The sequence below is a fragment of the Sminthopsis crassicaudata genome, chromosome 2 (assembly GCF_048593235.1).
Source record: "Sminthopsis crassicaudata isolate SCR6 chromosome 2, ASM4859323v1, whole genome shotgun sequence".
Classification (NCBI taxonomy): domain Eukaryota; kingdom Metazoa; phylum Chordata; class Mammalia; order Dasyuromorphia; family Dasyuridae; genus Sminthopsis; species Sminthopsis crassicaudata.
Window position 1 is genome coordinate 522,194,075 of NC_133618.1, and position 27,474 is coordinate 522,221,548.

Sequence of the window (27,474 nt, forward strand, 5' to 3'; positions counted from 1 at the left end):
TAAACATCCTCAGCGGGCTGCATCTGGCCTGCGGGCCATAGTTTGAGAACCCCTGTCTTAAAGCATAGGTCTGACCTGTTACCCAGCTACTTGATTAGGTCTGGTGGTTTCCTTTTGGCTTCAACATTAAAAAACAAAACAAAAACAAACCTATGCCTGGTCTATTCCTACCTTTCTAGACTTCTTGCACAACAGGATGCTGGTTTTAGTCTACTACCTAACTGTCTCTAGTTTCCATGCCTTTATAGTAGCTGAATGCTACCTGAAATGCTCTTCCCTCCTAATGTTGGCCATGTAGAAACTCAGGCTTCCATTAAGAACTGGATTTCAAATACTAGTTTCTGCAAGAAGCCTTTCATGACCCTCAAAGATGTGAAAAACCATCCTCATTAAATTTATCATCCATCTATTCTTTATGTACCTATATGTTGACATATTTTCTCTTCCTTAGAATGTAAAGCTCTTGAGATCAAAAATTATTGTTGCTTTTCCTTGGACTCTCAGTATTTAGTACACTGTACCGGATTGTAAGCATTTAACAAATGCCTATTAGTGGGTACCAATCCTATCAAAATGGCATGCAAGAAATTTTAACAATACATCACCTTTCCCATTTTAGAAAAAATACAATTTTTTTTTACTATGTCTGCAAACAGTGAGCATATAGCAAGATGGCTATGTGGCAAATATTATATACTTTTCAATTGATTACAGAGGAAGTGGAAAGTGGAATGGCATTCTACAGCAAGTTTTTAATTTCCTCCCAAAAGATAATTAAATAAAATAGATTTGGATTTTGATCTGTTTTTTGTAATTTCACTAGGATACCCAGTAATTTCTTTATCAATACACGTGAGTAACAAACAGTTCTACAACTTATTTTAGATCCTTTAGGGAACACTGAGAAATTAAGAAACTTGTTCAGGGTCTTAGAGCCAGTAAATAAAAGGGACGTGAATATAGATTTTCCCGACTCCAAAATGAGTTCTTTATCCACTGTACCACAATGCCACCATCCATAAAACCTAACAAAAGCATAGGATGCAAAGAACCATGTTCTTGGTATGTATAGAAATGTGCTATATAAAACTGGTATGATTTTAAAAATAACTAATTTTAGCATAAGTGCCTCTTAACCTTTCAAAAGTGACACGAATTCTCTCTTCACTTCCAGAATGGAATTTGTCATCCTTTTCATTAAAATACATCTCAACACACTGTTCTTCAAAATCATGAAGTTTCTTTTGATCTTCTTCTGTTAAGAAAAGCTCTAAAAATAGAAAAACAAAGAATAAATGAAAAGCTATAGAATATGCCTCTAATTATCAAACAAGTGGTTGGTTGGTTAAGAAGAAAAGAGTATTCACTGATCCATTAAGATTACAATGTTTCAAAAATTCGTTTACTAGGCTCCTCTGGAAAGCTTTTAGACTACATGGATGTGAGAGGAGATCTAGTATAGCTTAAATCCTCATTTAAATTAAATTTCATATACAAGAAGTACAAAATTTGGCAGCCTATTTTATAATTACATATTTGACACATTTATGTATTTATATGTATTTTAAATATTTTGAGCTTGACTATAGATATTTTATATATTTGAAGCTTGATTTGTACCACTATACTTTAAATTCCCCACTTATATTCTATAACACAAGGTCTTATATTTTACCTCTGAAAAATTTGGTATACTACTGCTAAAGCCTTACCCTGAAGTGAATAAACTAAAATCAAATAAAACAATAAAGATGCTAGTAAAGTTTTTTTTTTTTTTTTTTTTTTTTTTTTTTTTTTTTTTTTTTTTTGCTGAGGCAATTGGAGGTTAAGTGACTTGCCCAGGGTCACACAGCTAGGAAGTGTTAAGTGTCTGAGGTCAGATTTGAACTCAGATCTTCCTGATTTCAAGGCTAATACTCTATCAACGGCACCACCTAGCTTCCCCAAGATGCTAGTAAAGTAGAAGCTTTAGCAATTATATAATTTAGAATAATGGAGAGCAATGCAGCTGAACTATAGGAATAGGAAGGGAAGAGATAGGGCTATTGTTCTGAGAGGAAAAGGGAGAGAAGAAGGGAGGGAGAGAGAGAGGACAGGGAGAGAAGGAGAGAGGGAGGGAGGGAGAGAAGTATACACAAGTTATTAACTTTAATTATAAATTAGATATAAGTAGGATATAAAATTATGTGAAACAAAAGAACTTAGGCTAGATCTTGGGAAATAAATTCTAAATAAGTTGCAAGAAGAAAGGAGGACATTCAGGAAGTAGAGCTGGTTTGATCAAAGATATGGAAGCAGGAATGAATATATGTGGGATGGAAGGTATGGACAGTAGAAAGTGTTAAGTCTGGTCTGATTAAGATGTAGAATTTAAGAATGATATGAAATAAAACTAGACAGAGAAGATAGGACAATACAGAAGATCTTCAAATTGAAGCAGTGTAGTACAGTTTAAAGTATTTGAGAGAGAGACTGTGAGTTCTTAAGAAAAATGGGACATGAAAGCATTTTCAGAAGATTTGGTAGCAGTAAAGTAATTGTGTTAATATGTTACACAAAAAGCAGGAATAAAATGTTCAATAATTACAACAATATGAAATTTATTCAGTAATACTTATGTTTCTTATAAGAAATGCTTATGTTTACTTAGACTAACAGTCCAACAAAATTATTGATTTAACAAATTATTTCCACCATCACAAGTGTAAAAAAAATCACTACAAATTTTTAAAAGTTGTAACATTACTTAATAAATTATGAAATGAAAAACTCTTAATTTTAACTTACTTGGTCCATTTGAAGTCTTATCTTTTTTTCTTGTTTTACATATACAACAACACATAGAGGCCACATGGCTAAGGATGATAAGTGGTGGAGGCAGAACTGGCTTTTCATGATAAGCCATAATGAAATGATAACGCTGGTACTTCCACACAGTGTTTGAAATTGCTTTTACTTGCAAATATACATTGCTATGGGACACAAAAGAATAAAAGCCAATTTAGTTTTTTTTAAATGTCAATACTAATTAAGAAAAGTTCTATTATCTTAGAGCACTAAACTAAGGTCACAAATATCAAAGAAAATACATGGTAATACATACATATACTAATAAATGATATAATTTACAATTTATTTGGTGTTTAAAATTCTCATTTGCATTTTACAGAAATATTCTTCATTTATTTTAAAATTTAGCACAGTTCTTTTCCTTGAAAACAATTGAAAGATTTATTAAAGAGCCCTCTGTATAAGATACTGACAGGCTTTTTTATGTAAAGTGAAAAGAAAGACTCCTCATCTAAAGAAGTTTACCATCTGCCTTGAAGACAGACAGCTAGGTGGCACAGTAAATAAGAGAACTGCACCTGTAGACAAATGACATGAAGTCAAATTCTGTCCCAGATTCTTATTAATTGGATAATACTGGGGCAAGTCCCTTAGTCTCTGCTTGCTTCAATTCCCCCATCTGGAAAACAGGGATAATAATAGTACTTATTTCTCTAGGTTGATATGAGGATAAAATGACATAATGCAAACATTAAAGCATTATATGAATGTTAGCTATTATTACTAATACTTGAACCAGATGGTGCAGCACAAAAAGATATACAGCTATTAATTAATATTAATCTATGATCAAGAAATTAATAGAATGTACCTCTAATATGACATTTCTGTTTCTGATTTTATGGTTTATTTATTTAAACATAACAATAAAGCAAATATGTAGAAATCAAAAAACATTTGACCAATATTTAGATTTGGGACTAAAAGAGTAAACAGAAATAAATAATAAATTATTACTTTGCTGAATTTGCCATCTTGGATTTCTAACCAGCCACTTGTGATTCCATGACAAATTCTATACAGTATGTCAGTAAGAAAATTTAAGTCTTCTAATTTCTGGTAGATATCTCTTATTACCTTGATCATGATAGTAACTGGAGGCAGTACAATCCACTGAAAAGAGCCCCGGGTTTCTGAGAAAGAGGACCTCAATTTAAAATCCCTATTCTGTTGCCCACTGCCCATATTACCTTGGCAAGTCACTTGGCCCCTCTGGACTTCAGTTTCATCATATATTAAATAAATGGCCTCTACAGATCTCTGAGCTCTACAACTATGATCAATCCTCCAATACTAGAAAACTAAAACACCCAACCTGGCCTCTCACAGAGTAGGAGTGCTTATAGAGCATTCTCTATGGGTGGTAAGAACCAGCAAACTCATTCACTGGTGAGAAGGACAATGTTTGAGTAACAAGACAAAAGGACATTATAGGGCAACTCTTGATCCACAATAGAACCTATTATTTTCTTATATATAAAAATTCTGATGTACCAAAAGAGAAAGAAACTTTGCAAGTGGGGTAAAATAAACCTCAATGGGTCATTAGAAGTAGGAAAGAGGGGCAGTCTAGATCGCTTACATGCTAAACTTTCTGACAGTGAGAACTTATTTTTTTTCCTCTGTACTCCAAACAATTTAGACAGTCTCATAAAAAAAAAAATTATTATTTAATAATAATATAGCTAGACTGGATAGTTAAAAGATGAAAAAGTTCCTTGAGACCATCTATTCTAGTTCAGTACAGTGTTACTCTGCACTTAGCTGCTTTGAAACTCATTGAATAGTATTCAACAAATTTTATTGAAAAATTTTTTTTAGCACATCATTAAGCATCAGCACATGATGCTTAATCAGCATTTGTTGTACCTGGTTGTCTGAGTTGATCAGTAGGGATGTGAAGTTGGCCAGTTGTATTGCCTAGCTATGGAGGGTGGGATGTAGGACTGTCAGGTTGGAGGCCATCATACTGAGGCTGTGCTCATAAAGGGGCAGTTTGTGGAGCAATTTCTGCAGGATCATGTGGCTGCAGCATGTAGTCTCCCAAAGCAGTAGTATTGGAAAGTGAATGGAGTGACTAGTTTACTCAGGAAGTGAAGCAGCAGGAGCACTGGCATGAGAACCAGCAGTGGAAGCCCAGCTGGAGGACTCAGGATTCCTGGCAGTGCCAAAACCTGCACAGCAGCTATAGTGCTGGGGTAGAGGATATGATGCTTGGATGATATAGAGTGGAGGAAGAATATAAAGGTCAAGGTTCCTCTCAGAAAGTTGAGTTGGGTCAAAATGGGAGGAGTCCAGTGAGACTGGACTGGTTTATTTCTCTTGCTTCTTAGGGTTCAAGAAGCGAGAGCAGTATCCTATTGCCCTGAGGTTGAAATGCAATCCCTGCCTAGCACTTTGGCTGCAGACACACTAGTTATTTGCTATTTTTGCACAGAGAGCATTCATTCTACCTTCTAATTCCAAGCCTTTGAAGAAGTTGTTCCTTTCTCTTTTCTGTCATTCTTTCTCTTGGAAGAGCTAGATTTATTCCAGGCTACGCTCAGGTATACCTTCCTATGAAAGGCCTTTTCATATTTATTTACTTCCCCATTCTCTAGTTGTGAAAACTCCTACATAAAACTACTTGGCATTTCCTTATTTGTATAGCTATATTGTATTTCTATTTCTAGTCCCCCCAAAGAATATCAGCAGAGTCCCTAATAGCCAGGATTTTTCTTCCTTCCATCCATCCATCTAACTCTCTATATATCTATATCAGTGCCTGGCACAGCTGTGCTCTCAATAGTGTTCTAATAAAATGCTCTTCTTTGTTAATCCTCTCAATACCCCTCCCACAGACTTCATATCTTGTTACTTGAGGCCCTTGAGCTGCTTAACACTTTTATGTTCCCTTTTCCAATTAAAAGGAGGATCCTTTGAAAAAAATTAAGATAATTTATAAGAACAAATGGGAATGATTAATTTAAAAAGTATTTTAGAAATAGTGGAGTTATTGACATTTTAAAGAGCTTGGGAAAAAGTTACTAAATATACTACTTGAACTTAAGCCTTCTGAGGAACTGTATAGTTCTATATATACATAGTACAAGTTATATGTTTGATTTAAGAAAAATTAGTCATTTTAAAATTAGGTACTCACTTGAAAAATGCAATAAGAAGATTAACCATAATTATGTACTGTACAAAGAGGTAGACTGCTTGAAGAAATGGAGTCAACCATGTTCCAGGACCACAAAGATTTTTTACATTTTCGTCTGAATTATTTGCACATACTGTGGAGTGAAAAAAAAATTTTTTCTTACACATAGATAATACTTAGCTGTTTGTAAAGATTTGTTGGAAAAAATCGTGGATTTTTTTCCCCCCAAAGGTGCTAATATTTCAGAGTCCTTCATTTTCTAGACTAACATAAGAGTCTAAAAGGAATGGAAGATAAGCTTGCAAACTTAGTGTTCTTTCTCAGAGAGTTTGTATATCACTCTCGCATTGTTATGACTCATCATAACATACGGAGGAGCAATAGAGGTAGAGAGGAAGAGTACTTTTGTGGGTGTATGCATAAATAAGGACTTAAATCTACTGTATGTAATCTTCCTGGTGGATAATATGTTCTGGTCCTATTCTCCCATTTCAGGGCAGGGATGGATTTTCCCCAGAAAATAGGCTACATCCTATGAATCAATCAATCAATGAACAAACATAATTAAGTGCCACTGAGCTAGGGAATATGAGAGACATCAAAGATACAAATACAAAGAAGGAAATATTACTTGCTTACATTCTGATGGGGGCAGACATGGCATAGAGACAACATAAATACAAAATGAACAAGTACAAATATACACAAAGTAGTTACATACAAGGTAATTTGGAGGGAAGGCACCAACATTTTGGGAGATCAGGAAAGGTTTCATTCAGAAGACAGTGCATGAACTATGTCCTAAGGGAAAAAGAGGAATCTATGAGGAAAAGGTAAAGAGGGAGTATAATTCAGGTATGGGGGATGGCCAGTGCAAAGGCAGGAAATGGGAGATGTGTCATGAGTAAGGAAAAAGCCAATTTGGCTGGATTATAGAGTAGGGAGGCTAGAAAGATAGGGCCAGGTTTTGATGTTTCTAAAGAAAAGCTAAACTGAGGAGTTTATTTGATTGTAGAAGCAACAGGAAGTGGGTGGTGATGTGGTGAGATATGAACTTAGGGAAAATTATTTTGGTTGCAGTGTGTAGAACAAAGTAAAGCAGTGAGAAACTTGAGCAGGGAGACTGATATAATGGTCTAGGTGAGAGGTGATAAGAATCTGAATTCAGGTGGTAGGTATATGCAGAGAAAAATGTTGGATGCAAAATTTATGGTGGAGAAAAAAAGAATAAAATTTGGCAACTGAATGGATATGTGGGATGCGTAAGAGTGAGAAGTCTAGGATAATGCCAAGTTTTCAAACCTGGGATACTGAGAATGGTGGTGCCTTTGAGAGAAATACTGTTGTGTGGAAGAGTGGTGAGTCTGGAGGAAGATTGAATTCAGTTTTAGACATGTTCACTTTGAGATGTCTCTGAGATATCTAGTGTGAAATGTCCAGGAGGCAATTGGAGATATCAAGACTGAAGTTTAGGGAAGGGATTAAAGCTGTATGTAAAAGGAATCCTTTGCATAGATTATTAAAACTATGGAAGCTGACGATGTTGTCTAAGAGGATCTATGTGGGGAAACTACACAAGAAACTAGTAAGCAGAGATTTTATACTTCATGGCAAGAAAAAGACAGGAGAAGCAAGCAAGTTATAGTAGCTATTGGCTTTGGTTCTTTGATGCTATAACATCAGTGAATATAGACCCAGGAGAAAGATAGCTCCAATTTCACCTAACAAGGCTATGTGAAAGAAAAAAAGAAAAAAATCCCCTACATAAAATGGGACTAGATATTAGTCCCTAATACTTATTTAATTTGATACATATGCCCATGAGTGACTGCATCATTATTAACAAATAAATAGTGACTGCATCATTATTAACAAATAAATAAAATTATAATCCCTTTACCCTATTATGTATCTTTAGTCAATCAATCAACATTTATTAAGCAGCTACATGGTGCTACATGGATACCCCTCCACCAAAAAAAAAAAAAAAAAAAGGCAAAAGACAGTCTCCAGGCTCAATGAGTTTCATATGGGAGTCATGCAAACAAATATATATATATATATATATATATATATATGTATCACATGCTGATAGTGATAAATGAAAAATAAATAAAATGTTATATAAACCAACCAAGAATGTGAGAAGGCCATTGAGAAAGCAGTTTTAATTTAATACACTAAGGAAGGCTAGCATTACTGTTAACCCGTGTTAGGTACAGAGCCAAGGCAGATAATCTGCATATGAATACAATTAGTTAAATATTCTCCTGAATCAATATTCTCTAAAAAATAAAGATGGAGAGTCACTCTGAGAAAAGAACCATAAAAGGGATCTGATTATGCTGAGGAAAAAAATGATTGTAGGATTTTATTTCAGCTTATTAAAAATTAGATACAATAATACTGTAATCAAGAAACTCATACCATATATAATCTGATGTCACACTGTGGCACAGCAGTGAACTGGCTTCTTGAAATCTACGTCAATGGAACATAGGCTTTGAAAAGACTAAAAAACTGACTTCTTTAAGTGCCAGAACTTCTAAAAGATAAAACATTTTACTAGGGAATCTTTTTTTTTTAAAGTTGTATATGATACTTAAATCTGTTTAGTACAGAATACGAATTTTAAAATTTGATCAATTTGTCTGAATGGTAGTGGAAGGTAATGAAGTGAGTGAGGGCACACCGAAGAATGTCTTGACTCAGAAACATTAGCATAATAACTATTTTTTTGGTTTAGTTTGTTTTTGTTTGTTATGTTAGCTGCCATTATCAGTATGTTTCTGTCAGTCTCTCATTCCCCTTTTTGTTTTTTGCTTATTCCAATGTAGGTTAAGATTCAATGGCTAGTATGTTAGAATCATGTTAGTTAAATATCTCTTGGAACTCTTAAGAGTTCATGTTTTAAAAGAATAATACTTTAAAATTAGATAGCACATAAATGAATTTTAAATAAACATAAAAATCTTACCATCAATTTCATATGCATAAACTTCACCAAAAATCATCCAGTATGGATTAAAGACAACATCTTTAGCAAGCCTCCAAGATGGTGGTTCATGAGGATAAAGTATTGCCTGTCTGGGAACACCAAAACTGAGCAGTACAAGTGCCATAATTACAACGATGTAAAACATGTTGGCCACCTGTTTAAAAAAATGGCAATAGTAAAAATAAATGAAAAACTGAAAATAACTTATGATTGCCTTTTAAAAAAATGTTAAGTTTCTTTTCCCATCTATTATCATTCAACAAGACCATACGCTGCAGACAAAGGGAATAGAAGCTACAATTCATCAAGAAGATCAAACTGTTACGTTTTGAAAAAAGGCATGCACTTAAGTCAGTATCTCCAAACAGAAATTTCCTTTCTACTTTTGAGAACTTTTTCACTAACATAAAAGATGAAAGCAAAATAAGGGTTGAATAAGTCTGCCTTCTCACTGTCATCTGATAAAATTGCACAATCTTCATTTGAACAAAGATGATGACAACCCTGTCTTCAAGCAAGTTTTAAAATCTAATTGGAAATAAAATTTACCAAGATAGGAAAAAAATAAAGAGCTAAATTAAATAAATATGAAAGCAGCAATATGTTGAAAGGTATAGTTCTATGTAATAGGGCTGGACATGGAGCAGATGCGTGTTGAGAGAACATGAAGCAGATCAGATGTTCCTGTATTCATTTCCTCTGGGGCTGATTTTATTATAAAAATGAAGGATGGCTGCCAGGGCCTTTTTACTGTTCTTTATAAACAGCATTGCCTGTGATGTTTCTGTGCTACTGCAAAGCCTTATTTGTTACTTATGCTTGAAATTCCCTTCTTCACTGCTGTCTTTAAGAATCCCTTGTTTCTTTGAGAGTTTGGTAAAACACTACATAAACTCTACACTAAACACTACAAATTCCCAATCCCTAGGTTTTTGTCTGCCTACATTTTTGATTTCCTTCACAGGCTAACTGTACACTATTTCAAAATGCAATTCTTTTTGTACAGCAAAATAACTGTTTGGACATGTATACATATATTGTATTTAACTTATACTTTAACATTTCACATATATTGATCAACCTGCCATCTGGGGGAAGAGGTTGGGGGAAGGAGGGGAAAAGTTGAAACAAAAGATTTTGCAATTGTCAATGCTGGAAAATTACTTATGCATAAAATTTTTGTAAAAATTAATTAATTAGTTAATTAATTTTTTTTAAAGTGAGTTTGGTAAAAGATTTCAGGATAACTCTCTAATCTGTGATTACCAAAATTATCTTATATTTATTTGCTACATAATTTTAAATTTATATACTGATAGAATACAACAACTTTTCCTTTAGGTAAGAGGCTATTTCACTTTTGTCCTTGTATCAGCAGTACCTAGCGCACTAATGGATACACTGTAGATGCTTATCCAGTCCCCTGGGTGGATAAAGAAAGCCAACTTTTAATATTTGTTATAAAGTGTCTGTTGCATCACTTTGTTAAAGGATATCAATAAATTTTAAAAATAATTAGGTCTTGTAGAATTTTAAATTTAGTGATGCATTATACTGACCATGATTTCTAAAATAAAACTTAACCTGTCTAATTAATACTGCAAACAGTAAAGAGTTAGATTAATGGAAGAGTTAACTTTGCCCCTGTAAAATATTTTTGAAAATACAGATTGATTCACGACTTAAAAAAAAAAAAAGGGGGGTGGTGGTGGTAGGAGGGGAGGTGGAAGATTAGATTCTAGCCTAGTAAGTATTTGCTAAATTATGTTCATAAGGATCAGAAGTACTAAGAATAGCTACTAACTGAAAATTTCAGAATGAAAATAGATGAGATGTAACTTTCACAAGAATACTTTTGGTACTATAGAGGATCCTGGTCAAAAGCTCTCAAAAATCCATCCCCCCCCTTTTTTTACACTACAGATTTGAAGTTCAAATCTGGCCTCAGACATTTACTAGCTGTGTGACATTGGGCAAATGACTTATTTATCTCCGTTTTCCCAACCATAAAATTAGTATAATCCCAGTACCTACCTTGCAGGGTTGTGAGAATAAAATAATATATGTAAAATGCTTAGCATTTAAATAAAAAGCAGGTGCTATATAAATACTTATTTCCTCCCCCTCCTTCTGCACATAAATCAATTTCAATATTCTACCTGTTTTTCAGCATTTTTAGGATTCTGGTCTCAACCTATTTTTCCAATGTGATTTTTTATTATTTTATGGCTTGTATTCTCATTGTTCCCTAAATGATCTATTCTCAATTCTAACTGTACAGATTTGCTTTCCTTTATAACCACCTTTTGGAACCTTCAAAGAGATAGCTTTATGGACATGAAAAAATATAGTCATAAGCAGTTATTTAAGTTTTTTGTTTCTTTAAGGAATATCTTATAATCTTTATTTATTCGAGTTGTGATTCTCCTGATGATTATCTCCCAGATAGTTTATGCAATCTGTAGCAATTCTGAATAGAATTTTCTATCCTATATTAATTCCTCCTGTATCTTATTATTGGTATAAAGAAATGCTGTTGATTTTGTGGATTATTGTATCCTATTTTGAGATTATCTCTATTAGTTTCTTTATTGATTACATAAGATTTTCCAAAGAAATTATCATGTCATGCATGAACTGGGATGGTGTCATTATTGACCAAATCAATGTACAAATTTAGGGCTATTTCAACCAACAACTAAATGGATATTTTACAGAGCCAAAGAAAATAATAAAATTCATTCAGACCAACAAAAAAAAAAATCTAAAATATCAATAGAAACAATAAAAAAGGGTAGGGGTAGAGAGGGATTACCATTTCCAAAACTTCAAATTATAGAATAAAACAGTATTAATTAAAACTATTTGTAAATATTAAAAAATAAGAAAGCAGATCAGTAGAAGAGACTAGACAAGGAATTCTACAATGCTGAATGATTTCTCTTCAAACTTGACAAATTGGCAAAGGTGAAAAGGATGGAAACAGTCAATGTTAGAGGTACTGAGGAATAAAGGATACACTATTTAACATACTGCTGAAGAACTATTTCCAATCTTCTTGAAATCAATGTAGAATAATAGTAAGAAAGTGACTAAAAGACCCTGCCTTTTAGGATGTGACCATCAGATATATACCACATAGAATCCTCAAAAGAAAATATTTACAGCAATCCACTCAAGTAGGCATTAACATCCTTAAGTTTAAGAGCAATGTTATTATACTTCCACTTTGCATGACACCATTTGATCTCTTGCAAAATAGAAGGTACAATTAAGGCACAATACAGTGGATATTGTATAATTAATAAATAAATTAACTTTTTTATTTTCTAAATTAAATGGCTAAGGGAACAAAGAAGATAAATTCTACATGAAAATTCAGCCCATCAAATTACAAATACACTAAATTTCTTGGTTTACTCAGAGTAGGTTTATAGTAATATTAATATTTAATTTTTTCTAAATTTGACCAAAAAATCACCAGACTGCTTGAAATTTGAAAATGCTAAAGTTAAATGTATCAGTCAAGAAGCACTTATAAAATGCCATTCTGTGTCATAGTTCAAATGCTGAGGATACAATTATAAAAAACGAAAAATCACTGCCACCAAGGGACTTGTGTTCCATTGGTAAGAAAAAAATGAAAACAAGTCTATATAAACTATAAACAAGGTAAATTTTTTGAGTGGGAGGCATTAATCTGTTGAAAGTCAAGATGATCTTTGAATAGACAGGGGGTTTCTGTGTAGATCCCTTAAAAATAAGTCTAAAAAAACCAGGATTTTACCAGATGGAGGTGAAGGAGGAGCATATTTCGTGAATGTTAGGGGCAGGCAGGGGGACAAGGGCATTGTGTATGTGTGTGTGTGTGTGTGTGTGTGTGTGTGTGTGTGTGTGTATCATGTAAAACAAACAAGGTAGCTAATGGTGATCTTCCCATACACTGTGAGAAGGGGAGAAATATATAATTAATAATATAATATACATTAATATGTAATATATTAAGGTTGGAAAGGTAAATTAGGGAAGGTAGGTGGTAAAAGACTTTAAAAGTCAGCCAGAGGCAAAAGATAGTCTAAACTCAACCATTCCAAACAATTTCAAATATCTTCCATTTGTGCTAATAAAATAATCTAATCTATCTATTTATCTATATATATATTTTAACATGAATCAAATAAACATTATGAAACTGATATATGTAACCTGATTAAGACAGATAGGTTGTTCTTCAATTGTTTTTTAGTCATGCCCAATCCTTTATGACTCCATCTGGGATTTTTTGACAAAGAAACTAGAATTGATTTGCCATTTCCTTTTTCAGCTCATTTTATAGATGAGGAAACTGAGGCAAACAGGGTTCAGCCCAAGGTCACACTACTAATAAGTGACTGAGAACAGATTTGAACTCAAGAAGGGGAATGTTCCTGACTTAAGGCCCCATGCTCTATCCATGGTGTCATCTGGCTTACTAAGGCAGATTGTTTTTATGAAGAAAAATCTTAATGCACACTACTGATATTTAATTTTATGTAAACTTACCATTTTGCCAATCATCATTACATAAGGTCCTGCCTGCTGATTTACAGCTAAAAAATCCAACAACCGGACATACCAAAAGATAATATTAAGACAGTAAATCAGTCTTCCAGCAACAAATATTTTATCATTTTCAAGTTCCCATCTTGCTCCAAATCTTAGTCCGAATCCAATGAAAAAAGTCACAATGGCAATTGTATCACTGATGTTGAAGTAGTCACTGAACCATACTTTAATTTTCTGGCTTATTTTCCCAGCTTCAGACATAAAAATCTAAAAAAAAAAAAAAAAAAAAAAAAAGTTAAATCTTTGATTCCCCTCCCACAGGCTTATCATTTACTGAAATAATCCAATGCAAATATTATGTAAAAATATATTAATATTGCTAAGCAAATTATATATTAATTATAAGTTACATTAATATAATATTTTATAGCATATATATTAATATTACTAAGCAAAAGCCATTGTTCTATATAAGAGAGGGACAAAGACAAAACCAGTGCAACTCTCAGCGAGGTTACATTCTATTAAGGGGTTGGGGGGAACAGAACACATGCAAAAGTAAGCCAACAATTTCAAGAGGGAAAGTGAGCTAAAAATTGGGAAGAATCCGAAAATGCCTTATTTAGATGGTACCCTATGTTATGACTTGAAAGAAGAAATTATGGATTCTCAACATTGCAATAAATGTGTGCAAAGGCACAGATGAGATGAGAAGTAAATATGAATAAAAGGGGTAAGATCAGTTTGACTAGAATAGAAGTAACATAAAGTAGGACTCTTTGTAGTGGCTAGAAACTGGAAACTGAATGGATGCCCATCAATTGGAGATTAGCTGAATAAATTCTAGTATATGAATGTTATGGAATATTGTTGTTCTATAAGAAATGATCAACAGGATGATTTCAGAGAGTCCTGGAGAGATTTACATGAACTGATGCTAAGTGAAATGAGCAGAACTAGGAGATCATTATACATGGCAACAAGAAGACTATTGATCAATTCTGATGGACATGGCTCTCTTCAACAATTGAGTTCCAATTGTCAACAAACCAGTTCCAATTGTCCAGTAATGAAAAGAGCCATCTACACCCAGAGAGAGGACTGTGTATGGGAACTGAGTATGGCCCACAACATAGCATTCTCATTCTGTTGTTGTTTGCTTGCATTTTTGTTTTCCTTGTCAGGTTTTTTTTTTCTTTCTAGATCTGATTTTTCTTGTGCAGCTAGATAACTGTATAGCTATGTATACATATATTGGATTTAACATATTTAACATGTATTGGATTACCTGCCATCTAGGGAAGAGGGTGGACGGAAGGAGGGGAAAATTTGGAACAGAAGGTTTTGTAAGGGTCAATGTTGAAAAAGATTACCCATGCATGTTTTATAAATAAAAAGACATAATAATAAAAATTTTAAAAAAACTTATTAGCATCTATCTTTGCATTTTTTGGGGGGGGGTTGGTAATAACATGAAGATTAAAAGTTTAAGTGATTTTCACAGATGTGTACTCTGATTGAATGGTACAAACCTCCTGGCTATTTTTTTTTCAACATATATTACTTTATCTACCAACTGTACATTTTCATTGGCTGACTCCCACTTCTAAAAATCTTTCCTTTTCATTTCCCTCAAGTCTCAGTTACTATCCTTTGCAAGAATTTCTCCATCCCTCATTCATGCTGGTGACTTTCCTCAGAGATGATTTGAACTCACTCACAGTAGATCTCGTTTATGTAATTTGGTTTGCGTGTTGTTTACTCCCATAAACTGTGAGGTGTCCTTGCTATTATGTATAAAGAAAATTTTATTTCATAAAATGCAATTTTTCAGAAGTTGTTTTTTATAACTAGAATGCACTTTTCCTCACATCCAGTCTGTAGAATCCCTAATTCTTTCAAGGCTCATTTGAATTGTTACCTTCTGTACAATGCCTATCCTAATCCCCCTAGTTGCTAATGATCCCTCCCTAAAGAAATAATTTAAAAAATATTTTTGTATATATATTAACTTCCAAGAGAAAACAAGCTCCTTCCTCTGTTAGTTTCTCTCACCTCTTCCAAAAGTCATCTTCTTTGGGAAAACCTTTCAAGATTAATCTCACCCAAGGAGAGTTTTACTTTTACCTAGTACTGTGCTTGGGACATAGAAGATGCTTGATAAATATTTGTTGCCTTCTCAATTAGATTGTAAACACTGATCCAGACATTAAATGAAAAACTAAATTAGAAAGAATTTAAAGTTGATTTTCATTTTTTCCCATTTTGAAAAAATACCTTTTTTTTTTTTTTTGCATATCTAAGAAAAGTAGTATATAAAGAAACATTTGGAAGTGGCCCAAATACAACCATTCTATAATTCCAAGGAGAAAAATTCATGTGGCATTGTAATAGCTTATCCAAATCTGGGGGAAATATTAATTACATAGTTAGCTACTCAGTTATATAATGTGGCTTTTCCTTTTTTTTTTTTTGTTTGTGGGTTACAGAGTGGGTGCCTATATAGTAAATTACATGGCTAACATGACAAGTTTTGTATTAGAAGCTTTAAAAGAGCAAAGTAATTCATAAGAAAAAAAAAGTACTAACAAACATACCTCACGAATTTTTTCAATCGCATAGGTGAAAATGTAAGCAATAACAATCCATTCTTGAACTGAAGGTAACTGTTCCATTTTTACAAGAACCACAAATGTATAAAGCATCAGAAACCCTAAGTATGCCAACTAAAAAAAAAAAAAGCAATTAAACAGTTAAATATCTAAAAACATTTATTTAATAAAAGGGGATTCTTAAAAACATGCTTTGGTGATAAATATTTTTATCCTGTAACTTTCCTGAATAAAAAAACCTAAGAGGAATTCACTAAAACAAACTTTATTAACAGTGTACATTCACTGTGTACTTACTATGAGACATTTCAATGACTTGAATTCAAATGTAGCCTTTGACACTTGCTTATTACTCCTTGTGTAATACTGAGAAACTTCCCCAATTTTTTAATCATATGGGAATTCTAACAGCACCCATCTTCCAGAGTTACTGTGAGATTAAAATAAGATACTCTGTGAGCCTAAAAGTATAGCTACTGCTATTACCACTGATCTATCTTACTGATGAATTGATTACTATAAACATTAACTGATCATGCCAGTCAAACTTTCTAATATCATTTTCACCATTCACATCCAAGCATAAACCATTCTTTACACTATGCCCTCTTAAAAAAAATCATCTTCTTTAGAAAAACCTTAAAAAAATTAATATGACTACTATCTATTGTACTTCATAATGATCAGGTTATACAATGTTCATTAATGCTTTTTTATATACAGCTATTCAAATGAGTCCTTTTTATTACAACACGGTTTAAATATTTTCAAGGGTTACTACAAGCAATTTTATAATTACAACCAGTTGTATACAAAGAATTGTTCATAACACTTAAAAAAAAACTGTCATACATATTAAGTTAAAAAATAAAACAAAAACATGGGAAAGACACTTACTGTGTTAAACCAAAATTTCACAATTGGTGCATGGTAAAACGCATAAAATTTTTGAGTGATTGGCAGCTTTTTAGGTTTCACTTGTATGTCAAGTTCAGTCTTTCCTTCATTATTTTCCAAAACTTTGATTTCCTTGAAGATTTCCTAAAATTAAAAAAACTTGATTAGCAAGTTATTCACATTAAGCTTAAAATTTTGCTTCTTTTTTCCGTGCACCGCTTCCTTACCAAAGGAATTTCTTCTGTAATATTTTGGAAGTTGTTTTCACTGTCTTCCATGGTCATTTGATGAGCATCTTGAGACTGTGGGATATGGGACATTTCTGCCTTGGTTTTATATTCCAGCATCAATATGGCAGGTGGAACTAAGATGCTTAAAATCACCTAGAAAAATTTAAAAAACTTAATTTACTTTATTTAAAAAAATCAGGTTTTAAGTAAGACCAGTAAAAGATCTAGTATATCTTTTAATAATGTAATACTAATAGGGCTGTTTGTTTTTTCCTTGTAGAGACTTTTCATTGGGGTAGGAAATTCTGGCGAAATAACTCCTTCAACTAATGCAATTTGCCAATTGCTTTAGAACTTAGTTACTGAGGCACACAGAAAGGTTAAGTGATTTACTCATGATTAAAAAGGTGAGGGTGTCAAGAGGAGGAATTTTAGCCAAGGTCTTTGTAACTCTAAGAATTACTATTTATGCTTATCATTACTATTACTATTAGTAGATTTTTTTCCCCCTCTAAGTAATATTTTAAAAAAGGAAAAAGTTTGGAGAAAATTAGTTTCTGTTACTTATGTATGAAAATTAAAGAGACTCAGGTTGAATTTTGTTATAGAGCAAACAACAAAATACCCAGGGTTTATTATTTTTGGTTTTGTTTATCAAATATCTATACTTATTATAAACATAAGGAAAGCCTTCTGCAAAATAAGAATGCAGACCAATTATTTTCTGTTATTTCATCTATTAATTTATATAACGATTTATTTTGCCTTGAATTCACATATTGCCTAATCAAGGAATTTTAAATTTAGAAATGTTATTTTGACAAAATATTCATAGTAAAATAAAATACAACCTCCATTAAGAGCTAATTTTAATCTGAATCTCTTTTTAACTGTTCCATATCATGGCCTATGCTTACTCAGCATGTGCTTTTATAGATAAATGTAAACAATAAATATTTATTTCTATAGAAAGTTTCATCTAATGCCTCAAAACTGAAATATGAAAAAATTTATGTAGGTTTTTCTTTGTTAATCTTTCATCACTATTTTTTAGTAAATGATTAGTATCTATTACACATCTATCTACATGTGCCTATAATTAAGGACTACTTGCCTGTTTACTGCCTTGTATATTTCTGTATCTTATTTGGAAAAATATAATAGAATATCAAAAGAAAAATTTTAAGATACTGCTTCCTTATAAGGTAAGAAGCAAGACAAACATTTAACCTAAAAATAACCATAGCAAAACAAAAAACCTCACTAATAATGTCACAAAAAAATGTTATCTGAGGGATCCAGTACTGAACATGTGTTTGTCTGTCTTTAATAGCTGCCAGGACAACAACAGACTGTTGGGACACTAGACTTAAAAACTTCTTCCTCTCTCTCACACTTCCAGCTAGGTAAGTAAACAACAATCATTCTTAGGTTCTTTGTAATCTACAGTGCCTTTAATGGCTAATACAAAAGGAATATTACACTATCTGGCACAACAGACTAAGTAAGGGGCTTCCAGTAACTTAAGAATTTTTCTATTCTATTAGAAAATCAATACAACTATCTTATTTAGCTTGATGTATAAAATGATAAGAACAATGTTATATGAAATATACCTTGTACCATGAATTTTTTCTCATATTCAGCCTCCCCATCCACATATCAGATAACAACATTTGGGTACAGGTATGAGCAACAAATGGTCGAAGTCTTGAAGAGACTGCTAACTTAAGGCAGGTTGAATTACTCCAGTTTTTTAGTTCATATGTAAGTAATTTCATGGCCATTGTTTCATCTTGTCTGAAGGATTGTTCTAGAAGCTCTACTGCCAGCTGACCAAAATCACTACAAAAAAACAAAATTAGATACAAGTTATTGAGTTGTTGATTTCCATTCATGAATTTTCCCTTTTTCATATTATTCTATCATTTTTCTCCTATGACCATGCCAACCACTAGTCCAACATCAGGCTTTCTATTTTCTACTTCCAATGTATAACATACATTAGAATTACTTAAATGCATACAAAACTAAGACATGTTTCCAAACAAATCAGAAAGGTAAATAGTATTTCTTTGAAATTTGGACTGTGTGCCTTTTAGTATTTTCACAAGTTCTGAAACTGAGGTTTCTTGTTCACCTTCTTGAGAAATAAATTTGTAGGCCTCTGAAAAAAGAGAAAAGCCAGAACAATTTAGCCAATGTAGTACTTATACAGAATCTTAAGGTGGGAACGGTATATTTACAGATGAACTGATAGACCCCAAATGCAAAAAAGGACAACTCATGCTGACATTACAAGGAAATATCTAACTTAATGATTATTAAATCATGAAGAAAAGTATTTGGGATTTCTACAAGCTACAGTATCATTTTACAAGTACATAAGAGCTTCTTGTTCTAGAATATGTACCCAATATAAGCCTCTAGAAAAGCCTCTCTTTTAAGATACAGAACATTTTTTTTTTTTAAATTTAAAAAAAGTTTGCAAGGCAATCAGGGTCAAGTGACCCACCCAGAATCATATACTCAGGAAGTGTTAAGTATCTGACCCCAGACCTGAATCCAAGTTCCTCCAACTTTAGGGCCAGTGATCGATTCACTCACCTAGTCACCCCCAGAACAATTCTGTATCACATTTTCCTTACTGCCAAAGTCTCAGGTTAAATCATCTGTGTTTAAATTTCTATAATTATTATTATGCAACTGCTGTGGATATGATTTATTTAACAAATGATTTGCTACTTTGCAATATATTGTTTTCTGAAACAACTTTCACACACACACACACATACACACACACATTTTAACTCCATCAACTTGATTGTAAATTAAAGTTCAAAACATTTTTTTGCACCCTCTACTCATCTAACATTATTTCATTTTATATAAACCTGAACCAAGAGCCTCTTTTAAATGCTTACACAAAAAGATTTAAAAAAAAAAAAAAAAATCTCGTAAGTGATGTCCTTTAACTTGCAAAATGAAAGTAAAAGAAAATTATATATTAAATAATAGATAGCACTATAATAGCCCTTATAATTATTTTATGTAAAAAAAAAAAAAAAGTTCATACAAGAAATTGTAATTTACTTTGAGTACTGCTTCAGTTCTTCTGATGTGTCATCAACCAGATCACTTTGTTTTGCTTCATATGCCATGGAACGATATATCTTACAAGCTACTAATGCTTTAGCCATGGATTCTTCACCATGTTGCCAGAAAAAAAGGGCCATAACTTGCCTCTTCATAAGGCAAGCCCAAATTAAGAGTTCATTGAGTGGATAAGGAAACCGCCTAGTTTCAGGATCATCAATATCAACAATTTCATCTTTGGTTCTTTTCTTCTTTCCTTCTTCCACAGCAGTATCGATCTTGAGAAAGTTAAAAAGAAATAAAGTTAAAAAAAAAAAAAAGTATTGTGGCATTTACAACTTTGTAAAGTTTTACAACATCAAATCCATTTATATTTACAATTTAATATGATACAACATTATGTATAAATTTTGTCTAAGTTCAATTGTAAACACAGAATCCAAAAGCTTTCCCTTGGAGGTGTCCTATTAAAACCATATAGTCCTAATCTCAAATACTTTAAAAAAGCTAAATTATATTACAAAAAATGATAATTATAAACTAACACTCACATTTTTTCATGCAATATCAAGCAAAAAAAAATTGAAGCATAATTTTTAAAAAGCAGATAATCCCTTGGGGGTGTATTATGATCAGAAATGGCCTGAACAATATTACTGATTAAAATATGAAATAAAGGTCACATAAGGTTTACTCAAATATCAGGGGAAACAAATAATGAAGGTGAATTTTCATTTACATATATTGTTATTCATAATATATTTTTATCTTATCAAATATTTCATTGCTCTATCTGGCAATATTGGGTAAAAATGAAGAGAACAAATATGAACTAGGTGCTACCATGTATCAGGCATTGCACTAAATGCTTTGCAAATGACCTCATTTGATCCTCAAAGCAACTCTGGGAATTAGTTGTGATTAGTAACCTCCTTATATAATGAAAAAAAATGAAGCAGCCAGAGGCCAAACTTGAACTCAGAACCATTTAATTTCAGGCCCAGGGTTCAATTTACTGTCTTGTAACACCTATAGCTTCTTTATATTTCTGTAATGTGTCTCTGAATTTTAATATTTCTGTTCCTGTCTCAAAATTTATATGCCTATGAACTGATTTTAATACCTTATGAAACATTTTAAAAATGCAAATATAAAAGAGAATATGCCATTTGTCTAGAGGCATGTTTATTTCTTCATCATGAAGAACTAAAATATCTACATTGTCATGATATCAATGTTACATGGAAAAATAAAGATTCTAAAATATCCGGTGTGTAAGAAAAATTCAAAAGATATTCTGCAACATTAAAAAATGCCATGTATAATTTTCTTACACTAAAATAATTAATTTGGATCAGGCCCAAAGAAAATATTAGTGAACCAAAAATACCTTTGGTCTATAAGGCTGTGCAGTCTTGATGAAATGATTGTGTCGCATTTTTTCCCTTTTGTCTTCCCTATTACCAAAAGACTCATGACTTTTTCGCAACTGAGGAGTGCTGCTGGAAGTATTTCGTCCAGACCTCTAAAAATGAGAGTTTGTTTTTAATATAATGATATTTAAAGAATTTGCAAAAAACCCAAAAACAATAAAACACTGAAAACATACGTAAAAAATTAGATAATACTACTGAAAGTCTATGTGATCAGATTAAATAGCCAGTTAACTTTGATTACAATCCCAATGGGTTTCTTAAAATGCCAAATGTAATTTCTTCCAAGTTTACAATATAAAGAATTCACTGTTTCTAAAAGTTTCTACATACCCGATTATTCCCACCAAGGCTGTTGTATATTACTCGGAAACGTTTTCTAGTATAAGTGCATCTGTAGGTTCCTCCCATGAGGTATTCAATGACAAGTCCTATATCAATCAGAGTTATCTTATATCCTGGAGGAAGGTTTCCCTAGAAACAAAACATTATCATGGCTTACTTATATCTTGTATGAGTAGGTTCAACCAGGTGAAGAAAAAATGGTCCCTAAATTTATTTCTACCTATAGGGTGGTTAAGCAGAACTAGTTGAAGGAAAAAGAAAGGCATTCCTGATTGAAGTATCTTTCTGGAAGGGAATGTGTTACACCTAAGATCTAGGTCCTAAGAGAAGCCTTAAGTACAAATCTAACCAAGAGAAAGTTAAATGGAACAGTATCCTAGCTTATTCAATCTTTAAATTAAATCTTTTCAATAACTGAAGCAATAAAAATAAAGAAGGAAGAAAAGACAGGCTTCTCTCCAAGTTTACAAAGTCCCTTCTTCCTATACATTATAAAATATATTTTCCCACAGAATGTTATAAATAGTGCTTGAATGCCCAGACTACTAATAAACTTATATAGAACTTTCAGGTTTACAAAGCGCTTCATATATATTATTTTATTTGATTTTGACTAGCTCAGCTTTTAAGAATTAGAAGGTCCCTAATATCCACATCATAATGTTGATTTGACTGACTTAACTATATTGTTTTCCAACTATGAAACTACAATATTAGAAATTTTTGCTCTTCAGTCGTTTCAGTTATGTCTGACTCTTTATGATCCCATTTAGGGTTTTTTTGACAAAGATACCAAAGTAGTCTACCATTTTCTTCTCCAGCTCATTTTTACAGATAAAGAAACTGAGGCAAATAGGGTTAAATGATTTGCCCAAGGTTACATAGCTATTAAGTAAATGAGGCTAAATTTTAATTCAAGTCTTCCTTAATCCAGGTCTAGTGCTCCTATTGCACTCTGTGACTGCCCATTTAAAATTATATAATATAGGGCATTCAGGATGGATTAACAATTCTGAAGTCAGGAGGATCCGAGTTCAAATTTGAGCTCATACACTTGGGATGCTTCCTAGCTATGTGACCTTAGGCAAGTTATTTAACCCCCCACAATTTATACTAATACAAAATAGAATATTTTTTGCATTATTAACCAAATAGATTTTCTTAGTATGAAAATCTAATCCTCATTTATCACAATGTTTCCACAAGTAAATGCAACCTAATATCAGAACAATTGACTTACAGATAAATATTCTGAACACAAAATTATTATAAATCTAAATTATACAGTTTTATGGTAGAGGGTTAGAAGGAGTAAAGAGAGGGAGTGTTGGATTATACATATATGATTTTCATAGATATCATTAGTGTAAATCTTGATTTGGAGAATTTTCCTATTATAGAATAATAAACAGACATACAGGCCTATGTCTACACACACACACACACACACACACACACACACACACACACACACACACAATTATTCTAAAAATTTTTCCCTGTAATATGTCCTACTTCTTCCATATGGTTTATATTTATGACCTAATTTTGGCATTCTGCCATGACCTATTCTTTCCAAATGTTCTTCCTATGTATCTCTTAATAGTTTATTTCATGAAATCTGTATTTTTCAAAAATTTTATAGTTTAATATTTTATGTCTACTTTGAGGATAACTTCATTACAGAAGTCCTCAAAAATCATAGATATTTCCACTTTATTACTATCTGTCTGCCTAAAAACATAACTTACAATGGATAATTTCTTCATTTTAAGTATGGTTATTTAGTTTCCAAGAGAATTCCTCAAAATGAACCAATTCATTCTGTATTCTAGCAAATGCAAAAAATTAGTTAATACATAAAATGAGATCTCCAGCAATGTCCATTATGACAGAATGCTATAAATGACAAACTGGAGAGGATGAGAGGACAAACTCACAAGTAACAGAAATGTTGAGCAAGCAATTTCTTCACAGCCCCATACCTCTCAAAAATGTGTATTTTTTACACATGTAACTTATTTTATACTCGTTGAAAAATGCTCAATCATCCTGTCCTTTGGAGTCCATGACATATATGGAAAAAAAAAATGCACATGGAAAAAAAAAAGATAAATAAATATGGGGCCTATTATCATAGCAAATATACAAAGGATAGCTGCATTGAAAAGTCTTGTCATATAAATGTATACTTACATTATTTTAATTTTTAAATTATCCTAATATAAATTAACCTAAAATCTTTTTTTGTTCCTGGGGAAGTAGAAATAGAGAAGTATAGAAGAATAACATGACAAGCTTCTTTCAGGAGTCATTGATGTATTAAAGTAATATCACAGGTCATTATACTTTCCATATTATATTTTTTAAAAATAAACTTTTATTAGCAACAATTCAAATTAATATACAACCAAATTTAGATAGTTCTTTTGTTTTCATGAGTCTTTGAGGACATATTTACATTTATATTTATGATCAGTGAATTAATGGATATGATAATGATTTGGCAGGGAATCTGAGAGACTAACAGACTTGCTCATAGTCACAATATAGGAACCAGAAGCTGAATTTGGTTCTTCTTGATTAGAAGGAAATTTGTCTATCCACTATGCCACTAGTTATACTGAATAATAGAAGAAATTTAAAAATTATTTTGCTTATTAGAATAATTAACTCTAGGTATCAATTATCTGTTAAGTCTTATAAAAAATTAAGAGCTAACTCTATTTTTAAAGAAAATAAAACATACCTGTTTAACATCACGAACAAGATGAAATAGCATTGGATTAGTTGGGCCTTGTTTCTTTATGGTAAAATGAAAAAAAAAAAATTACAAAAATTAAAATTACTAGAAAACTATCAAGAATTCAAAAATAAGTATTTATTTCCAAACAGATTCTAAGCCATTGATTATTCATACAAAGATTTTCTTATATAGGACCAGAGTTTTAAGGAAGTTGAGGTGAAAAGAATGAGCATCTTAGTCAAAAGCTATTATCAATTTAATCAATCAGTAAAGGTAAGGAATTATCCAAGTATAATACCCTTTCTTGATTTCTCAGATACTATTACCTTTGCTTCTAAAACATCTTTTATATATATGTGTGTGTGTGTGTGTGTGTGTGTGTGTGTGTGTATATGTGTGTGTATATATATATGTGTGTGTGTATATATATATATATGTGTGTGTATATATATATATGTGTGTGTGTATATACATATACACACACACACACACATATATATATACACATATTCAAAAGTGCTGTGATTTTGTAAGTGTAGGGAATGTATTATGTAAAAACTTCTACCAAATTTACCTTGTTTCTCCCTGCACCATGTTTGAAACTCAAATCAAGTCCCTCCCTTACTTATTACTTACCAATAAGTTCTCTCCCTATTCTAAACTCTTACTGAAAATCTTTATCATAAAGTTTGTAATGCCAGTAATTTATGACACGCTTTGACAATGCCTTGGAACTCTTCTTTTTCCAGCAAAAAGACTTAAGACATAAAGATTTTTAAAAATTTATGCAGGGGAAGCTAGGTAAATTTACTTTAAGTAATGAAAATAATGAATTGCATTCCAGAAGTGGGGAAAAATAATGCTTCACACTTTTAAAGAGATGGGAAGACTTAGAAGGAAAAAAGTTTTGACACCTTTAAAAAAAAAAAAGTATTAGATGCATTTCCAGATAGAGCTCCTTCCATCTAGCAAGCTTTCTCTTTTTATGAAAACAACAAAAATCCCACTAAATTAATCAAAATTGATAAATCAATCTCTCTGAAATTATATGCAAAATCACCAATGAAAGATAAAGTTCTTCAAATATTCTTCAAGATCAAGGTCAATTTTAGAACATTTGGCTTCATTTTAGTGAATAATAGATTTCAAAAGCATTAACATGTAGTGGGAAGCAGAAGTTTTGTGAACTAGAATTTCAAATTTGAAATACTTACTGTGTTATAAAGTTCTTCTAGCCTAGGAATCGTAAGGAATTTGTGCATGCTTACTCCATTTTCAATAAGAAGTTTTACAAATGCAACTCTATCCATTACAAGGGCATCTAACATAGCTTGTTCCAAAGAACCCACCTAAAAGGGAATGAAGATAAACAACCTATTTAAGCAATATTAATTAAATGAGACTTTCAAATAATTGAAAAATATGACCACAATCGACTTTTCTCATAACATTTACACAAATTTTTCCTGAATGATAGATGAGAACTATAATTAAGTTATATAGATAAATAGAAATTCAGATTTCAGGCTGAGCATGGTGTGAAATAAGAAATTCTTTAAAAAATATAAGACATTATTTAAAACAAGTAAATAGGATTTGAATGATTGAGATAAAAAGTAAAATGTAAAGAGTTTACTCTTTAGCTGTGTGACCCTGGGTTAACTCCAATTGCTTCCCAAAAAAAGTTTACTTTTTGTGTAAGGTAAAAAGTTTGCCCCATATTTATAAAATCTTCAGACAAAATCATAGCCACTTTTCACTTACATTTTAAAAATTTAAACAAAACTGGAAGGAAAATGACTATAATTTAGATCAAGTCTAAAGTTCCTAGAATACTGATTAAGGAAAACTAGTAAGATCAAAAAGTCATAAATATTATCATCTAGAAAAAAAATGCATATTTAACATTTAAGTAAAAGGCATATAGAAATACTAGAAGCAGTTTCTGCCAATTAAAGGCAAACACCTATAACTGAAGGATCCTCTCAGAATAAGTAAAAAATAATAGTGAAAAATAAGTGAAACACATTTCAACAAAGGCTTGGAAATGTAAGGCATTCATTTTAGTCAAGTCTATCAATAAGCATTTTTGAGTATCTACTGTATTCTAGCTGCTATTACTAAGTACTAAGTGTTAGGGACACAAAGAAAAGTAGAAATCAATCACTACTCTCAAAGCCAACCTGAAAACAATTATGCACAAAATCGTGTAAAGGATAAATGGGAGATAATCAATAGATAGAAAATAATGTAACATTACGGAGAATAAGGCAATGACTCTCATATAAGATGAGGTTTTAGCTGGGATTTGAAATATGACAAGGAAGCCAAACTAGAGATGAGGAGTACTGCAGACTTGGAAAACAGTCACTGAAAATGTTGAGAGTCTAGATTGTTTTATGTAATTAACAGTAAGGCAATGTCTCTGAACTGAAGAGTATGTTGTGGGGGCTGTAAAAGAGAAGGTTTCAAGAGTTGACCTGATAGATGATAGGGAGCCACTGGAGTTTACTGAGTGTGTTGTCAGGATGATGTGGTTAGAATCGGATTCACAAAGATTCATTAGATAGCTGAGTGGAT

At 32.1% G+C, this 27,474-nt stretch overlaps 1 protein-coding gene across 2 annotated transcripts in view; it reads right to left on the minus strand.

Annotated features, from left to right (window-relative positions):
* The window catches only part of TRPM7 (transient receptor potential cation channel subfamily M member 7), a 127,571-nt gene that overhangs the window by 23,214 nt on the left and 76,883 nt on the right, over positions 1–27,474 (minus strand). Inside the window, exons 12-25 of one of the 2 annotated variants that reach the window (XM_074294493.1) lie at positions 26,109–26,243; positions 24,898–24,951; positions 22,137–22,277; positions 21,761–21,895; positions 20,368–20,648; positions 18,891–19,119; positions 17,272–17,427; positions 17,045–17,188; positions 16,133–16,261; positions 13,533–13,802; positions 8,970–9,144; positions 5,993–6,125; positions 2,788–2,972; positions 1,138–1,270 (exon numbers count right to left, since the gene is read on the minus strand). In XM_074294493.1, the coding sequence (XP_074150594.1) occupies positions 1,138–1,270; positions 2,788–2,972; positions 5,993–6,125; positions 8,970–9,144; positions 13,533–13,802; positions 16,133–16,261; positions 17,045–17,188; positions 17,272–17,427; positions 18,891–19,119; positions 20,368–20,648; positions 21,761–21,895; positions 22,137–22,277; positions 24,898–24,951; positions 26,109–26,243 (2,300 nt within the window). Of the gene's footprint in view, positions 1–1,137; positions 1,271–2,787; positions 2,973–5,992; positions 6,126–6,647; positions 6,794–8,969; positions 9,145–13,532; positions 13,803–16,132; positions 16,262–17,044; positions 17,189–17,271; positions 17,428–18,890; positions 19,120–20,367; positions 20,649–21,760; positions 21,896–22,136; positions 22,278–24,897; positions 24,952–26,108; positions 26,244–27,474 lie in introns of those variants that run through there. The other variant, XM_074294494.1, reaches the window with a different exon arrangement.